We start from the raw sequence: 20,129 nt of genomic DNA on the forward strand, positions 1-20,129 counted from the left end.
AAATGCACTCAACAGATACATCTAAATGCATAAAGTAAATATTAACAAACAAACAAACAAAAAAGAAATGGACAATAACAGTAGGGGACTTAAACACTCCACCTACATCAATGACCATATCATTCAGAGAGAAAATTTATAAGGAAACACTGGCCTTAAACCAAATGGTCTTAACATATATAGAATATTACATCCAAAAGCATCAGAATACACTTCTTTTCAAGTGCACATGGAACATTCACAAACCATATAACAAGTGGTTGTTTTGTGGTAGACAAGACTCCATGAATTTAAGAAGACTGAAATCAGATCAAGAAACTTCATGCTGAGACCAGGAATCAACTACAAGGGAAAAAACTGTCCAAAAAACCCACAAATATATAGAAAAAACTGCACAAATATATAGAACTAAACAACTAATGGGTCACTGAAAAAACCCCAAAGTAAAAAATATCTGGAGACGAAATAAAAAAACACAATGATCGATAATTTATAGTTGCAGGAAAAGCAGTTCTAAGACGTAAGTTTATAGCAATACAAACCTATCTCAGGAAAAATCTCAAATAAACAACCTAATCTTACACCTAAAGGAACTAGAGAAAGAAAAACAAAACTCAAAAATTAGCTGAAAAGAAATCATAAAGAAAATAGAACTAAATAAAATAGAGACTAAAAATGATTTTAAAAATCAATTAAAATACAAGCTGGTTCTTTTAAAAGATAAAAAATATTGATAAAACTTCAGCAAGTCTCATCAAGAAAAAAAGAGGGCTCAAATTAAAAAAAAGATTAGAAATGGAAGTGGAGACATTACACTTAACACCATGGAAAAACAAATGATAAGAGATTACCATGAACAATTTAAATGCCAATAAAATGGATAACTTAGAATATACGGACAATATAATATCCCAAGACTGAATCAGTGTTGATACTGAAATCTTGTCACCTGTGACAAAATGGATGAGCCTAGAGGGTACTATGCTAAGTAAAACAAGACAAAGACAAATTCTGTATACTTTCACTTACATGTGGAATCTAAAAAACAAATGAACAAACTTACAAAACAAGCATAGTCATAGACACAGGAACAAACAGATGGTTTCGGGGGTGGAGGGCGGTGGTGGGGGGGGGGGCAGGAAATAGGTGAGAGATATTAAAGCATACAAACTCTAAGTTACAAAATAAATCAGTCACAGGTATGAAATGTACAGCATGGGAAATATGGTCAGTAATACTGTAATATCTTGCATGACAGATATTAACTAATGTCTTGCATGACAGACGGTAACCAAACTTACCATGGTGATCATACTGAAATGTAGAGAAGCATCAAATCACTATACTCTGCACCAGGAACAGAAATAGTTTATGGTCTTTATACTTCCCAGTACTTTATACTCCCCAAACAAACTCACAGAAAAAGAGATCAGATCCATGGTTACCAGAATTGAGGACGAAGGAAGATGGGAAAGTACAAATTTCCAGTTATAAGTAAGTACCAGGGATGTAACGGACAATATGATAAAGATAATTAACCATTCTATATTGTATACAAAAGTTAAGAGATTGGATCCTGGGAGTTTATTAGAAGAAAAAAAAAATTTTGTTTTTTTCCTTTTATTTTGTATCTGTGTAAGATGAGAGATGTTCACTAAATTTACTGTGGTAATCATTTTATGATGTATGTAAGTCAAATCATTACCCTGTATCCCTTAGACAGTGCTCTATGTCAATTACATATACAAAACTGGAAGGAAAATAAGATAAAAACAGATGATACAATTTGGATGATGAAGCCATTCTGGGGATGGATAGTGACAACGGCTGCACAGCAATGTGAATGTACTTAATACAACTGAATTGTACACTTAAAAATGGTTAAAACTGTAAATTTTATGTTATGTCTATTTTTTCACAATATAATGGTTTTAAACTTAAAAAAAAAAAGGAAGAGATAATACTGGAGATTAAAGAGGTGGCTTCCTAATATGATTAGGGAGTCTCAAATAGAAAGAATGTTGTCCCCACCAACCTCAGAAGTATTATGCTTTAAGGAAAAGATCACCTAGTTACTATGCATTATGTAAATTGATTTTTTCATACACATAATATTAAGATTCACTGGACCAGCAGATTGAGATAATCTGACATTAATGAGTCTGATGCAATTCATAAAGAAGTTTCTGCAATTTTCACAAAATCAAGTTATTATAATGCATCTTTCATTTACTTTCACATAACAAATTTCATCATACATACACATACACACTCACTGCATGCCTTGGGATCTACATAACTAAGTCAATTTGTCATTTTATTTTCTAGCCAAATACCACACCTAAATTTACTTCTATACCTGCAATTTTCATTAAAATGACAAACGTAGTATCCTTATCATATTTTCTACTGAATACATTGGCAAAGGAATACATCAAGGCTGTATACTATCACCATGTTTATTTAACTTATATGCAGAGTACATCATGAGAAACACCGGCTGGAAGAAGCACAAGCTGGAATCAAGATTGCTGGAAGAAATATCGATAACCTCAAATACACAAATGACACCACCCTTATGGTAGAAAGCAAAGAAGAACTAAAGAGCCTCTTGATGAAAGTGAAAGAGGAGAGTGCAAAAGCTGGGTTAAAACTCAACATTCAAAAAACTAAGATCATGGCATCTGGTCCCATCACTTCATGGCAGATGGGCAAACAATGGAAACAGTGACAGACTTTATTTTGGGGTGCTCCAAAATACTGTAGATGGTGACTACAGCCATGAAATTAAAAGATGCTTGCTCCTTGGAAGAAAAGCTATGACCAACCTAGACAGCTTATTAAAAAGCAGAGACATTACTTTGCCAACAAAGGTCCATCTAGTCAAAACTATGGTTTTTCCAGTAGTCAGGTATGTATGTGAGAGTTGGACCATAAACAAAGCTGAGTGCTGAAGAACTAATGCTTTTGAACTGTGGTGTTGCAGAAGACTCTTGAGATTCCCTTGGACAGCAAGGAAATCAAACCAGTCAATCATAAAGGAAATCAGTCCTGAATATTCACTGGAAGGACTGATGCTGAAGCTGAAACTCCAATACTCTGGCCACAAGATGCAAAGAATTGACTCACTGGAAAAAAAACCCTGATGCTGGGAAAGACTGAAGGCGGGAGAAGAAGGGGATGATAGAGGATAAGACAGTTGGATGGCATCACCAAGTTGATGGACGTGAGTTTGAGCAAGCTCCAAGAGCTGGTGATGGACAGGGAAGCCTGGTGTGCTGCAGGCCATGGGGTCACAAAGAGTCAGACATGACTGAGAGACTGAACTGCACTGATTTTACTGATGGTTAGAACTGTTTTATCAGAAAACCATTATCTTCTAGAAGTGACAAACTCATGATAAAAGTACAGTTATTGACTTCATATATATGTTGTTGCAAGGCATTTATTGAGTCCACAGAAAACTTATTAGGAAAATCAAAACAGACATTGGTGGGAACACAATCAAACAGTAACAGAAGAATGTTTATTCTTGCATACTTCAGGTGTTCCTCTGCCCTATTTCAGTGGCAGAGAGTGACTATTTGTCATGTCAGATGGAAGTCAATGCCTGGACGGTGGCAGTTAAGCTGTGAACAGTACAAAAGCATAGCTAAGCTTTGCCTGATTTGTCCTTTCCAATAACAAAGACTAGGTTATTTAGGGAGATCAAAGCAATTTCATTTATCTGGATCACTTAATTCCATTAATTATCCAGAAAGCTGAGGCAGTTGCTGGCAGCTGAATCCATTAGATACATGAAGATTAGAATGTCTTCATAATGACTGTCAAAGTGATACCACATACTACTTACCTATTTATAGTTTTCATGTCTTCCTTCAAATTCCAAACAATGATTTAAAAACGTATCAATATAAAATGCTGAATAGTACCAAGTGTTACTTGCTTCAAAGTATATTTTAGTATTTCCTTGTTAAATAGATAACAAAGAAAAATCTTTTGAAAATTAACTGTTGAAAAAAATCAGTTAACACATGGAAATAATGTGAGTGCCTACTTGAGTCCCTACCAATTGCCAAACATGTACCAAGCGATAGTGACACAAGCAATCACTGCTTGATAAAGCCAACAGTCTACATGATTTACTTCTTTGGTTCTATATCTAAGAACCAAATCCTCTTCCTTTTTTTTTTTTTTTAATACAAAAGCTTAAAACTTAATATAACAGCAACAAGACTACCACCATAAAATCAACTCCTGGGATTAATTCCTACAAGTCATCAAACATGTTCAAATTGTATTCAAAGAAAAAGAAAATTATTATCACCAAAGGCATAAAAAAGAGAAAATAGCATTACAGAGAAAACATTTTAAATTATTTCCAAAAACAAGAAAAAATTAAAAGTCATTATGTTATTTAAAATAAATATATATATATATAAATTTAGTTTTCTCTTATACAGCATAGCCCTATAATCCACAAAATATGTCACGTGTGTTGGCATCAACATCCCCTGGAAAGAATGTCTACCGACAGGTCATGATAAGCAGCTTAGGCTTTTAGTCACGAAGCCACAGTTTGTCCTAATGGCAATGTTCTAATATTCTTTACAATAGAAAAGGCACTGGAATTTGTCTCATACTGTCTAAGTCAAGTCTCAGCTCTGTTACTTAGAACTATGACTTGCTGGGCAAGATATGAAACCTCTCTAAGGTTCACATTCTTCTTATATAAAATAAGGATATTAGATTAAATGACCTAGGAGCACCCCTAACTCTACTACACCATAATAAATATAGCATATTTATCAGCTCATCCTAGATTTCAGTATTTCACAGTCACCCTTAACCTACTCAGCACACAGTCTTCACCCTTCATTCACTTTAGTGACCTGCTCTCCAGTAAAAACAACCACTGCTAAGACAACTTAGAAAGCTCCATCTCTGGACTCTTAAAATACACAAGCACTCTAACTACAGACTTCTACAATCAACCTTTCGGTCACTTTCTTGATCTCAGAGTGACTTGCATTTTCCTGATAACCCATTCCTGGTTGTACTTCCATTCCTATCCATTCTGGACTTGACTAGTCATTTCCACTACTTCTACCAATCACCCTCAAATCCTTTGCTTATGGTTAAATGTCTGGAAAATGCTAAACAAACAGGTTTTCTTAGAGTAGAACTTCCTCAGTTTTAAGAGAGAGAGATTTAGTATGCATTACTTCCCCAACAGAAATCCTTTCTGTGCCTAAAAGTTATTTAGGACCAATATCCTGAGTAGCATATTTTTTGAAACACCGGCTTACATTTACTGACTAACTCTTCTCTACCTTTCATTCACTCCCAATCTGAAATACAGGCAAGCTTTATCAGGACTAAACACTGTATTAAAATAGACACATATGTTGATTCAACAAGTACTTACTGAGCACCTACCATGAGACAGGAACTGTTCTAGGAATTAGGCAAACAGGAATGAAATTAGGTATGAAATGGATGAAAATAGGATGAAAACAGGGATGAAATTAGGCAAACAAGATGAATCAAAGATCCTGATCTCACCAAGCATCTACTCTTTGGAGGAAAAAAAAAATCACTTTTTTTCACTACCTGACATTTTATATACTTACCTGCTTATATGGGCTTCTTTAGTGGTTCAGATGGTAAAGAATCGCCTGCAATGTGGGAGACTCAGGTTCCATTCCTGGGTTAGGAAGATCCCCTGGAGAAGGGAATGGCAACCCACTCCAGTATTCTTGCCTGGAGAATCCCAATAACAGAGGAGCCTGGCAGGCTACAGTCCCTGAGGTCGCAAAGAGTCAGACACGACTGAGCTAATAACACTGTTCATAAAATGTTTTTTAGTGAAAAGCACAGTGCAAGGACAGAAAAACAGAACAGAGTAAGGAGAGAGAAGATGGTCATATACTATGTGTGTGTCTGGGAAGTAGATACCATCAGGTAAAGTTTATTCAATTAGGAGACAAAGACCTTAAGAAACAGAAGCAACTGATTACCATTAATCTATTAATTGTCAAATTGAAATGCCTCTTGAATCCTCACCTTACTGGACCTTCCTATATCATGAGACACTGCTGACCAATCCCTGTTACCTTTAAAGCCCTTTCTCTCTTGGCTTCAGTGATCTTTCTTTCTCCTAAGCCCAAGTGTTTCGGATTTCACAAGCCAGCAGGGTTGCTCCTGGTTAGTACTTAGGTCTCTAAGAACACCAAGTGCTACAGGCTTTTTCCAGCATACTCAGTAAATATTCATTCTGCCCCTCTTCCCTTTCTTGACAATTTTGAAGCCTTTTTAAAGACTGCCCCCTCCTCTAGTTTCCTTTCCTGCTCAACCTTAAAGCATCAGTTCCCCCCAAGTTTTTTTTCTTCATTTTGTTAAATATAGCTTCGCTTAGCAAACATACCTATTTTCTGTCACTAATAAGCTGATGACTACTAAAAACTCCAAACAGACATCTACAGGCAGCTATAAAACTTTTCCACCAGATATGCCCTGAGTACCATACAAATACAACATTTCTAAAGCCAAAATCATTACCTCATCTTCCAAACTTGTCCTTCTCTTGGTTAAAGATAGTATTAAGTCTTAATCCAAGCTACAAAACTGCTTTATCCTTGATTCCTCTTCCCTCCCACATCCAGCAGTTCTATTTCATCTCTCCATCACAGAAATGTCTTCTATACCTATCTCCCCTCTTTAATTTCTGCTGCTTTTGCCTTAGTTCAAATCTTTATCACATATACACGTTTCCAGCCTCTCCCTTCTCCAATCTATTCTGCTGCCACAATTATCTAGTGAGATTGCCCACAACCCCTTCCAAGTCGGCTATGTTTTACCTACACTGAACTACTTACTCTTAAGGTTCTAACACACTTCCTGGGATTGTTAGCCATCCAATAAACAAGCACTAAAGGGGGCCTCCTATGTACTAGGCAGTTTGCCAAATGCTTAATATATGTTACATCATTTAATACTTAATATAGTTCAGGTAGATTGGAGTGTATTAGCTCCAAAGCTAAAAAGAAACAAAGCAAGGATCCAAGCACAGATCTGTCCAATACACTGGCTATTAAAATAATATGGCATCAAAGTCAGTACCAAAAAAAGAATGAATCAAGATAAATTAGTAAAGATGATGAATTAATTATCAGTTAAACCAGTGCTTAGATTAGGGAGAAACAAACAAAAACCCCTAAAGGGACAGCGTGGCTTTCTTCAACCATATCAAGAGCTACATTAGAAAAGAGCGATCAAACTTTAATCAAGTTTTAGAGGGCAATACCCTAAGCCCTACCAATTTTAGCAGTCCAAAAGAGGACTAGACAGGAAGATCTGTCACAACTGTTGATAATGACTTATCAACATATTAGGAAAGGAATGACAATACATATGGATAAAACCTGCTTAGGGTTTGTCCTCTCTCCATTTTACAGATGAAAAGCTTAAAAGAGATTGAACTTTCCCAGGTCTAGGATTACTTTTATTGCCTTTAGACATGGTGGTTTAGTTGCTAACTTGTGTCCGGCTCTTGCAATCCCATGGACGGCAGCCTGCCACGCTCCTCTGTCCATGGAATTCTCCAAGCATGAATACTGGAGTGAGTAGCTGTCCCCTTCCCCATGGGATCTTCCCAACCCAGGGATCAAACCCAGGTCTCCTTCATTGCACTTGGATTCTTTACCATCTGAACCACCCTGGAAGCCCAAGAATACTGGAGTGGGTAGCCTATACCTTCTCCAGGGGATCTTCCCAACTCAGGGATCACACTGGGGTCTTCTGCCTTGCAGGCAGATTCTTTACTAGCTGAGTTACCAGGGAAGCCCCAAGAATATGACAATCTTCAATAAAATTTTTCAGGAGTCCATATATTTTCTGATTTTAAAATCAAGTTTAGTCTGCTAACTGGCTTCAATTAAAAACATGAGTTTAATTCCTTTTAATTTCATGCCAAGCTGTACTATATTTGCTTAATTACTATGGTAAAGAATCCTTCTGCAATGCAGGAGACGGGTTTGATCCCTGGGTCGGGAAGATCCCCTGGAGAAGGGAATGGCAATCCACTCCAGTATTTTTGCCTGGAGAATTTCTTAGACAGAGGAGCCTGGCAGGTTACGGTCCGTGGGGTCACAAAGAGTCAGACATGTCTGAGCAACTAACCACACAAACACACATGGTATGTATTAAGCAAATTCTCAAAGATTTTCTACTGAATACTGCAATATGAGGTTCATTAGACAACTTTGATATGCTGGATTTTAATTTCCAATAGGGAAAAACTCTATCTTTTACTGTACCAATGTATCACTGTTTATTAAACAAAGTCACAGAGGAATGAATTAATGAATTCCTCATTAAGACTCAAATTTCTTCTTTATAAAGTGTGACCTAACAAGGGCTAAATTTTTAAAAGGAGGAGGAGAAAAAGAAAGGCACTAACTTCAACAAAAGTCTCTGAGAGCTTTTATTTTATTAAAAATTTTTATTACCATTTCAAATTACCAATATTCAACTGTTTTGCCCTAGAAAAAGGATAACTTCATATATTGTAACCTAATTCATTACAATTAACACACCATAACATTGTTAATGATAGCAATTTTGTTTAAAAAAAATTAAATGAGTAAAGAAGTACTGTTTAACATGAAACATCATAAGTTGGGCCCCTAAAACATACCCATGATAACATATTACAGCAGAATTCATGTTTTTCTTCACCCATGTAATTGGGTATCATAATAGATTTTCATTGTATTTTAAAAGCATTCTTGGTAAGATTTCAAAAGTAATGTCAGCACTGCTAAAACATAAGATTCACTAAAATGTAGGTTCAATGAGAAGAGCGCTTTGACTTTTTATTTTTTCCTGTATCCCCAGGGCCTCTCATGGACAAAGTCATTTATCTAACAAATATTTATTGAACACCTACTTTGTGTCAGACATTGTTTTAGATGCTTAGCATAAATAAAAGTCAGATGAAGATCTTTGCCTCAATTACAAATGCTAAATAATAGAAAAACAAAGCTTCAGAAAAACCATTCTAAAGCACTGTATGTGTATTAAAATAACTTCATGAGAAATGCAGGACCCATGATCCTATGCTAAAATACCATCATATGTTTGAAAATTCATTAAAAAAAATAATAAGCTGTCTCCAGGAGTTCTCTAAACAAAAACACCTTGAGTAAGGAATATCATTACAATTCCTACTTCATGCAAACTTTTGAGTGATCTGCCTAAAATAAACTAAATAAGCAAAGAACAAGAACTTCATTTGTTATAGTACACTGCAGCTGCACACAAACAGAAAATCATCACAGGTCTCGACTATCTATCATCCTCACGGTGGTTAGTATGACAGCTTCACCTGGGAGCAAAAGCATGAAATAATATCATATTCATTACTGCATTTGCTTTTTGGTGAGACTAGGTCACTGCAGAAAGTTATCAGTTATTACTTTTCTTTTCATAACACAACTTAATAATTTACTCTCCAGCATACAACAAAACACAGGGCTCAATGCCTCTGTTTATTAATTCCACCTGAATCTATGTAAATTAAGAGGAGGAAAAAAGCTAAATCATTGCAACAGTATCCCTCCGTTCTATTAGGGTTATTCTTCATTAGAAGGATTAAGCACAATTTGAAAAAGAATCTTGAAACTGCTGTTGCTGATGCTGTTTTCTTTTTTTCCTTTGTTGTCTTTAAGAGAATGCTGTATTACACAGGATGACATAGGTAAAGAGAACAGAGAAGTGAAAGAATTGGAACAAAGCAAGATCTGGAGTCCTGGTACAGCACAAAGATAAACCCAAAGATAAAGAATCAATGCTGGCTTTTCCTTACAGAGTCCTCGTGAATAAACCCTTAAATCCTTCTGTTAACCTATTGTCCCGGCTCTAAAACTGGCCAGTGACACTACCTCGGGAGATGCTCTCGGCACTCTTCCCACAAAAGATGCTGCAGAAATGGAAAAACGGTTACCTAGGGAAACCAAGGAAAGTAGCCAAGGAAAGTATCAGCAGCTCAAGGTTGGAGACACACCCCGGGGCTCCAGCAAAAGCTGGCGGTGGGGAGGCGGCAGACATGAATGGAGAGTCCGCTTTGCAAGGAAAATAAAATTTGGTCAGAGGCTGTTATTACCAATAGGACACTCAGGTAGTGAGGCAGACCAGAAAATGGTAAGAAGGGATTTGCAGGCGTTTACCAGAGGCAGATCAGGCTCGTGGGGTAGGGCAGAGGAGCGCATCAGGTAAAAACCGTTTGAGGAGGGGTAGCCTAAGGATCATTAGCTCGACCGTGTCTGGGGCTGCAGAGAGCCCGATCATCCCGGCCTCCGAAGGAGCGGCGGGGTCCACCGCTATGGAATCTGCCCTTGCCTCCCCGGTACCTAGGTCCAGGGCAGACCCTTTCCCCCGCCACCCCACCCTCAGGCGCCCCGCCCACATCCTTTCTTCTCCTCACCTTCCAGTCCCTCCATTGCGCCAACGCTTCGGGATCCACCGGACTCCTTGAGCTGCACCCGCCGCCGCCGCCGCCGCCCAGCTCCCGCTTTAGCAACCCGGCCGCACCTCCCACCTGCTAATATTCCGAGCTCCCATTGGTCCGGCGCGGGAGGGGCGGGGGTTACGAAGGGACGGGGCCGCGAGGTGGCCCGCCCCCTGCCGCCGCTGCGCGGAGGCCGCCCAGCTCCGCGCTTCAACAGCGCGGGTGAGCCTGCACCGCGCTGGATTGCATTTTGCCGCCCGAAGGCGGGCTTTGTTCGACTCTCGCCTTGTTTTTCTCACGCTTTAGCCTTTTGTTTAGAATATCTCAGCACCTCAGGGTTCCCGTCAGCAGTCCCTCAATCAAGTGCAGTTCTGAATTGCCGTCTGTCCCTCTCTGAGGACGTGAAGCAAACACGCAAACAAACCCTGCGTCCTACACAGTCTTGAGCAGCACCCTCTCCATTCCCCGCTGTGTAATCACATTTCACCGGAGTGTATTTCCTAGACTTTCTCTTCACACACGGATATGTGAGTCTTAGGACCGTTTTCCTACAGAAATCGTACTTTCTATCTGGAATTGTGGAACTGAGATTTCTCTCGGCCTTCAGAAACAATTTCCTCAGCAGAAAAGCTTGGGCCGAAAATTAAAGTGAAACCCAGAGCTACCTTCCTCTTCGGCTACTTTTGGCCTTCCCGGGCCCCAGACTTGGAACTAAAGTAGTCGGTCGGCGCCCCAACTGAGGTGACATAAAACTACGTTTGATCAGGGAGTTTAGGGGGGAAACTATATATGACAGATGGAAGCCTGTTTCTGTGAAAACATCTTGGGCTGAAGGTAACTGCAATACTAGCTAAAACCTCTGCTTAACAATCTAACACATTTCCCCAGAACTAAATGTCTTTGAAATTTTGATTTAGATAAGCCGTCTCATTGGCTAACTCTAGTATCCGTCTTGGCAATTTGTCAGTATTAGTGTAATTTACGTAACAAATCTTACATGAATTCTCCTATTACTCTGTTCAGTTGCAAAATGTTGACATCATATCTAAGTTTGTCTGCTTATAAAAGTACCTAACTTACAAACCAGAAGCCTTTATGAAGCAAGAGTTCTATTCGCCACCCAAGAATGCCTTATAAATGAATAATCTGAGCACTTGGGGCTTTCCAGGTGGTGCTAGTGGTAAAGAACCCAACTGCCAACCAGGAGACATAAGAAACTCTGATTCAATCCCTGGGTCTGGAAGATCTCTTGAAGGAGGGGCACAGCAACCCACTCCAGTATTCATGCCTGGAGAATCCAATGGACAGAGAAGCCTGGCAGGCTACAGTCCATAGGGTGGTGTGGGGAAATTAACAAGATGGTGCCAGTTAGGCTCTCTCTCCCCACGTTCTCAGGGCCTTCTCACCCATGTTCTATAAACAATGGTTTTGCATGATTATGTTACAGCCAAAATCACATATAGCACTGCACATTTGCTTCAGGAGGTACTCACTTGGTCATGGGCTACTTTGTGTGGTGGGCCTGTGCGACCTTCACCATGAAAGCTCTGGTTGCTGCTGCATTGGGGCTACATTGGAGAAACGTCGTGGTTATGTTATGACTCTGTTATGGCTTCATTATGGTTATGTTGTGACTGTTGCTATGGTGCTGCGTCAGCCAGGAGAGAGACTGTGATATGGCTACCGTGCCAGACAGGCGAGAATAAACCTGTCTGCAGGTCCTATGGCTCCTCGAGTCTCCCTCCAGCCTCAGCTGGCACCTTGCCTACTCTGGGTTTAGCAAACAGTGCAAACAGTGTGAAGAGAGAGACAACCAGTGTCAGGAACAGGATCAGCAATACAAGTGGCAAAGAGTTGGACACAGCTGAGGCAACTTAGCACGCAGACACGAGCAAATACCTGAGGACTACACCATCTCTTACTGGGAAGGTGATTTTAGTATGTTTGAATGTGGTGCAGTCTATCTCTGATATGGACTCTTGAGACATGCCTGTCTCAACTCCTCCACTCCCCCTAGTTCTGCTCTGGTTTTTTTTATTCCTTTGAGATTTGAGATCCTAGGCCTAACTGGCCAGCCCACAGCCTTGCCTGCCACTTAGTCACCTTGGAAATGAGTGGGGAAAGGTCCTTTGGTGCTGCTAAGACTAAAGTTAGAATCAGGGAGGGGTGGGGGATGGGAGTGCTTTAAACGAGCACAAAAAAGGAAAAACCACCATTGGAAAAAAACCCAAAATAGAGAAAAAACTTACTAACTTACTTTACAAATCACAAATCTTGAACTGAAGTCAAGTCACAAATGAAACTGGCTGATACGCACCCTATTGGGTATAACTGCTACAGTAACAACAATACAGTAACAACAACTGCTACAATAAAAACAATAATAATGATAATTAATGATTTTGAAAAATTATGTCAGGCATGTTTTAGATCCTTTTCATATAGGCATTTAATCTTCAAAACAACTCTACAAAGTAGATATAATTTTCATCTTTTAGAATTAAATTTTGAATTTCTAGAAGTCTCAGAGATTAAATTTTTGCTAATATTTATGCTTAGTGAATGATGAAAGTGAAAACTGCTTAGTCATGTCCGACTCTTTGTGACTCCATGGAATTCTCCAGACCAGAATACTAGAATGGGTAGCCATTGCTTTCTCCACCAGATCCTCCCGACCCAGAAATCGAACCAGTTTCTCCTGCATTGCAGGCAGATTCTTTACCAGCTAAGCTACATTAACTTGGATTTAAACTCTAGTCTGTCTGATTCCACCTATAATGGATGATTTCATATGACTCCTCACTTCTTCCTCATCTTGCTTTCTAATTACCTTAAATGTGAATTCAGATAATTCAGATTGGTTATTCAAAGTGTATTTGTGTAGGCATAGCTACTGTGAATCTTAACTCTCTAAAACGTGCCTGCCAATCTTTAGGAGTAATGTTCTCTCAACACTCTTATCTACCCTGGCTTCTTCAGCTTTCCCTGGTCCTGACCCCTGGGTGAAAAAGACAATTTCTTATCTGCCTTTCCTTCCTCTGCCTCCTATGTGCCTGGCCCAAAAATGTCTTTGGTCTTAATGTACTCTTCTGGCTTTTCTTTTTCTTGATCTACTCCATTTTTCTGTGACATATTCATTTAACAAATATTTGTTGAGTACCTACTATGTTTCAGGCCCATTTCATTTCAACCCAGCCATTAAAATGAACAATGCTCAGTTTCTCCTTTATGTTTCAAAGCTTTTATCATTCATATTTTTTTTATCTTGCCGGTGGTCTTTTTAGCTAATGATAACATTCATAGAGGAGTGTGAATTAAAGGTCTTCCCATATCCCTGTCATAAAAAAAAAAAGAAAACAAAGGTTCAGAGATGTTTACTGACTCTATCCAGTTTACAAAATTACTAAGTAGCTGAAATAGATACTGCACCCTTGTCTGATTACATCATATCCCTGATTCTTTCCCCTTCACATTACTTTTCCTTCAACCACCATTCCCTGGAGTCCATCCACATCTCATTTGCACCTTCCAAAGAGCTGAGCAAGCTACATATATCTTCTTGTTTCAAAGCTCCAATTTCCTGATGGATCTTACACAAAGATCAATTTCCCTCTCAGAGATATCCCTTGGCCCTCATTCAAATCCTTTTCAGAATACAGCTGAATGAGATTCTGAATCTCAATTTATATACCCACTATCTATACCCTCATAAAAAATTATTTATATATTTAGCAACCATAACGAAAATGATAATTTTCATCAAAAACAAAAGGGATGTATTTTTTCTTAAAGGGAAGAAATGACTGAACAGTATTCTAGGTTGAAGAACCATATTCTGAGTTAGCTCTTATTAGTTTTATTTTTAGACTGAAGTAAAACGAAAAGTTTTATGTGTTCAGGGACATAGTTATAGTACTGAACAAGAAAACATTAAGAAAAGGAGAAAAGAAGATCCTAAGGCAGACTTAATTGCCTTCATTGATTGGAGGGTTACTCTATTCACAGTGTGAAAGTGATTGTTCTACTTCTTTCTCCTCTAGTTCCATAAAGAACTCCATTTCTTTCAGGATTCTCTGCTCTCCTCTACTTTCAAAACTAATTCCTAGCTGCAAAACGATGAATTTTTTTAAACCTTCAATTATGATCCCAGCTCTCCATCTCCGGCCACCACCATTCCAAATCTGAAATTAAAATCTATTAATTCAAATACTTATTGAGATACTCCTACATATGTAACACTGTTCTAGGCACAACAGGGAGCTCCGAAGAAGTCTCTTTGGTTTCCAGGAAGATAACATCTAGTAGAGGAAGCCTGAGCAAGACATAATACAGAGCAATAGAGGACAATTCAATAGACTATTAAGTTGAGGTCCAGCTTATAAAAGTAATTGGTTCTAAATAAACATTCATTTAGAGATTCACCTACGCTACTGTATAAAACACTAGTTTATTGCTTCCAAGTGCTGAAATGTATTTTACCGAATACATATACTACATTTTATTTACTCCTTCCTGCAGTGATAGGCACCCAGCTTCCTCTAACTTGCAGCTACAATGAACATCTTTGTGACTGTCCCCTTATGAACCTGGGCTCAAGTTCCTCTGGGATGCATCCCTGGAATAATGGATTGCTGGATCACCTTCATTTCCAGTAAGTATGCCCAGATTGTTCTCTGCAATGTCTGTACCAGTGTATCCTGCCACCAGCACTGTTTAAAGAATACCCATCTTCCTGTATCTATTTAATACTGGCTTAGGTCTAATTTTTGCCAGTCTACTGAGAATCAACAGTTAGGAATCTCTTCATATATTTGTAATTCATATTTGACTTTCAAGGAATTGTCTAATTTAATCACTGTTTTATGGGGTTTCCCTGGTAGCTCAGTGATAAAGAATCCACATGGCAATGCAGAGACAAGGGTTCAAATCCTGGTCAGGAAGATCCTCTGGAATGGGAAATGGCAACCCACTCCAGGATTCTTGCCTGGGAAATCCCATGGACAGAGGAGCCTGGTGGGTTACAGTACATGGGCTCACAAAGACTTGGACATGACTTATTCACTGAGCATGCAAACATGCATCCCTGTTTTATGTTGTGATTCTCATCTTTTTGATATGGATTTGTAAGTTTCTTTGTATATTTTAGATTTTAAGCTCTTGCTGATTTTGATTAGTTCAAAAATATTTTTCTAGGCTGTCAAATATTAGATATCTTTGTCTATGATGCCTATAATTGAATAGAAATCCTCAACTTTAATTTTGTCAAGTCCATCAATATATTTTATTTAGGAAATGTGCACTTGAGGTTTTATGAAAGTTCTCTTCACCTCTAGATTATGAGGGTATTTGTTTACATGTTTTTCTGAGTGTAGCCAAACCTAATCCTAAGAAAATGGAGACAATTTAAATTCAGAGTAGAGAGGACAAGAACATTTTTTTCTAGTGTCCTTTAAGTTATGAGGTAACTCTAAAAATTAAAATAGGAACCAATACCCAGAACATTTTGAGACTTTGTAAATTTCAGCTTTATCCAGTTTTGCCCTTTGTTGCCAGGAAAGCAAAGTATTTTTAGATGCTCCTTTTCCCACCTGAAGGAAAAAAAACAGAAGAAAAAGAAAAATATTGAGTCCTTTCCCCCTTGCTTTATTGTTAATCATAGCAGCTTCTCACAACCTTTAAAACAATTTCCTTTAAGTGTTGTAAAGTATTACAAATAAATATTATATAATGATGATGATGTCAGGGTATTTATACTAAGAACAAAGAAGGAAAAATTTTAAATCACCTAAATGAATACCTTGGCACTCCTTTATGATTTTAAAAGCTTTATGGCTCTGTTTCTTAAAACAATTATTAGATCCTCCAGTTTCCGCAGCTATCTTTTAATGGAAACAACTATTTATGAATTCACCCTATAAAAATATGCTAATTATTAATATAACTGATCACTTGGCTTTGCCTTAAGAATTAACAGGTAGAAGTAAAAAGCTAAAGCTCTAATTTTCATTGTGGATACACGTTATTAGAATTATCTGCCTTTAACTATTTATACAAAATGCCTACATGTGCTAACCTATCTTTCTAGAAAAGTTGCTTTTTACAGTTTTACTGTGAAAGTACATTATTCTCTTTACTTACTTTTTCCTTAGAATGTATTTCAAAAGTATAGGTAGACTATATTGTTGACCTAATTTTATCATATAAATCCAACAATTGTTTGCTTGCTATTGCCAAGAAACAGAATTGCTTAAGCCTATTCACATTTATGTTTCTTAGCAGCTGACAGATAATCAACAAAACAGAAATAAGAATCTCTTCTGGTTCTGTTTCCAAAACATAATAAATCTTATATAAGGAAGAGAAATTCCATATAACAAGATATTAGTATTCATAGGAATTTAATTTTTATATATTAAGGAGAAGCAGTTTTCAGAGCGTTTGAATTCTGTAAAAGACTATATGGATGTTAGTAAGTCTGACTTGAGGAGTTAGAAAGCCCTGAACACCTTTGCACTGCTTCTGTTCTTTTTATGAACATCACTGGCCCTTTGTACTAAAGGTTATTGTTGCCCTGTTCTCAGATTCCCTTTGTACTGGAAGGTATACCCAGCCCCACTTGTTAATTATGTTGGCTGATAACCCATGGCTACTTTCTTTCCCCTGAGAGGTTATGGTCTCACCATCAGGGAGGCAGCCCACAGCCAGTGAGTGACTGACTCTGGGGTACCGCAAGTTAACCTTTGACTCAAGGTGGGCTGAAGCCAGTCTTCAGGTAAGACTGTATCCCTGCTTACCTTTCTTCTACCCTATTGCCCTACCTGCTTCCTTCACTCAAGAAGAGTCTCCTAACAAATCACTGCTGCAAGACTCTCCCTGTTAGTCCTTGCTTATAGGGAACCTGACCAAAGACTCCTTTATAGATAGACAGTAGTGCCAATTTAATGAACAAGTGCCATTATTAAAAGTTATTTCAGCCCATGTCCAGTAGTACCTGAGTTGATAATAACTATACAGAATACCAGCTATTCGTTCAGTGGTTTTGATAATTCTCTACATTTTTGTAGGACATTGTTGTTTTAGAGAATCTTGGTTTAATATTTCAATAGACGGTTTTTTATAATTAATAAATATTTATTTTAAAATATTTAATAAATATTTGCTAAATGAGTAAATAGATGTGAATGAATGATATAGTTTTCAAAATAGCTCTTTTAGGTAGACAGAGAGTATTTATTTAATATACAATGGTTATAGTTAATATGAAGACCATTTAATATATAATATGAATGCCATTTATAATATGAAAACCATTTCCCGTATAGTTTCATGTGATCCTCATAACGTGCCCTATCCTTTTGATTTTCATTTCAAAGAAATGGAGAGTCAATTAGAGTAAGTGACTTTTAAAAATTTATAGTGAGTAAGTGGCAGGTCATGGTGTTTGTTGCTATTTCGTCGTTGTCATGTCCAACTGTTTGAGATCCCATGGACTGCAGCCTACCAGGCTCCTCTATCCACAGGATTTTCCAGGCAAGAATACTGGAGTAGGTTGCTATTTCCTTCTCCAGGGGATCTCCCTGACCCATGGACTGAACCTGCATCTCCTGCATTGCAGGCAGATTCTTTACCACTGAGCCACCTGGGAAGTGGCAGGATTAGAATATGTAAATAGATTCTCTAACTTGAGATACATGACTGTAGCATAACTGCTTTTTCTAAGTAAGGACACTAAGTCTGATGAGAATGACAAAAGGGAAGGCACTAGATTTATGTTCTTTCTCAGATCATGAAAGAGAGGACTGATAAACTGTCCATGGAATGAAGTAAGTGGAAGTCATCTGAATTATTCTTTATTTTCTCCAATGACAGAATCCATGTGCGATGGTTAGTTTAACGTGTCAATTTGGCGAGGTCAAATGTTATTATAGATATACTACGAAGGTGTTTTCTGGATGAAATTCACATTTAAATTGGTGATTTTTTTAGTAAAGCAAATTGCCCTCCATAATTGCCCTCTGACTCAAAGAACGTGAATTTGAGCAGACTCTGGGAGACAGAGAAGGACAGGGTAGCCTGGAGTGCTGCAGTTCATGGGGTTGCGAAGAGTTGGGCAGGACTTAGCAACAACAGCTCCATAATGTGGGTGGGCTTCAATACCATCAGTTGAAAGTTTACCTCCCCTTAGGAGGAATCTGGCAGCAGAGTGCATTTGGACCCAAACTGCAATTCTACCCTGGGCCTCCAGCCTAATAAGACCTACAGATTTTAAACTTGCCAAGCTTATACAATCACAGGAGCCAGTTACTTAAAATCAGTCAATTAATCAATCGATCAATCAAATAAATCAATCTCTTTCTCCGTTTCTGTAGATATAGATATAATACTATTGGTTCTGTTCTCTGGAGAACCCTAATTAATATATTAGGTTTGCCCAGGTAGTTGAGGAACCAACACCTGGAAAGCAGCAAAGTAAAACCAAAAATATTCTCTGGAAGAATTCAAACCTTTATATAACCCTGACTCAATTCAGATATCCCACTGACAGCTTCCAAATGTCACTGTTCTCTTTTGTTCCTATCCTCTTTTCAGAGGTAGATACTTCTTTTTGTGTCTCAGTTTGGACACACAGAGAGATGCAAACTATGGCCCAAATGTCAGAAAATAAATCTATAAAATATCTTAACAATCTCCCACAACAACCTTACTCTAAAAAAACCCAGAAAGGTTTATTAAAAGACTGCCCAACATGGATGGTTGGCTAACTAAACCATGGACTAGAACCCAGGTCTTCTGACTTCTGGTCCTTTGCCCTTTGTATCTCTTTATATACAAATTTTTCATACTGCAGTTCTAGACATTGTAAGAATAAAAGCCTGTGACTTCACGGAACTTAAATTCTGTTTCACTGAGCAAAAACCTATGAAGGCTATAATAATAACGATAATATATGACAAATAGCAAATAACATATTGGATATAATCAAGGGATAAATGAACTCTATAGAAAATAAGAACTAAATAGTCAAAGTAGACAGATTATTTCAGGCTGAGTTTCCAGGGAAAGATTAATGAAGAATTCTAGGTACTAAGATGATGCTGTGAAAGTGCTGTACTCAATATGCCAGCAACTTTGGAAAACTTATCAATGGCCACAGGACTGGAAAAGGTCAGTTTTCATTCCAATCCCAAAGAAAGGCGATGCCAAAGAATGCTCAAACTACTGCACAATTCCTCTCATCTCACATGCTAGTAAAGTAATGCTCAAAATTCTCCAAGCCAGGCTTCAACAGTGTGTGAACCATGAACTTCCAGATGCTCAAGCTGGATTTAGAAAAGGCAGAGAAACCAGAGATCAAATTGTCAACATCTGCTGGATCATGGAAAAAGCCAGAGAGTTCCAGAAAAACATCTATTTCTGCTATATTGACTATGCCAAAGCCTTTGACTGTGTGGATCACAACGAACTCTGGAAAATTCTGAAAGAGATGGGAATACCAGAGCACCTGACCTAACTCTTGAGAAACCTATATGCATGTCAGAAAGCAACAGTTAGAACTGGACATTGAACAACATACTGGTTCCAAATAGGGAAAGGAGTATGTCAAGGCTGTATATTGTCA

The 20,129-nt window shown here is 38.1% G+C and overlaps 1 protein-coding gene across 1 annotated transcript in view; it reads right to left on the minus strand.

The window, feature by feature from the left end:
• ZC2HC1A (zinc finger C2HC-type containing 1A) overlaps positions 1-10,589 on the minus strand; it is a 57,582-nt gene extending 46,993 nt beyond the window's left edge. Inside the window, exon 1 of the mRNA XM_004011754.6 lies at positions 10,487-10,589. Within this exon, the coding sequence (XP_004011803.1) occupies positions 10,487-10,502 (16 nt within the window). The 5' untranslated portion in view covers positions 10,503-10,589. The remainder of the gene's footprint in view (positions 1-10,486) is intronic.
• Positions 10,590-20,129: the final 9,540 nt, after the last annotated feature.

Source organism: Ovis aries, chromosome 9, assembly GCF_016772045.2.
Source record: "Ovis aries strain OAR_USU_Benz2616 breed Rambouillet chromosome 9, ARS-UI_Ramb_v3.0, whole genome shotgun sequence".
Classification (NCBI taxonomy): Eukaryota; Metazoa; Chordata; class Mammalia; order Artiodactyla; family Bovidae; genus Ovis; species Ovis aries.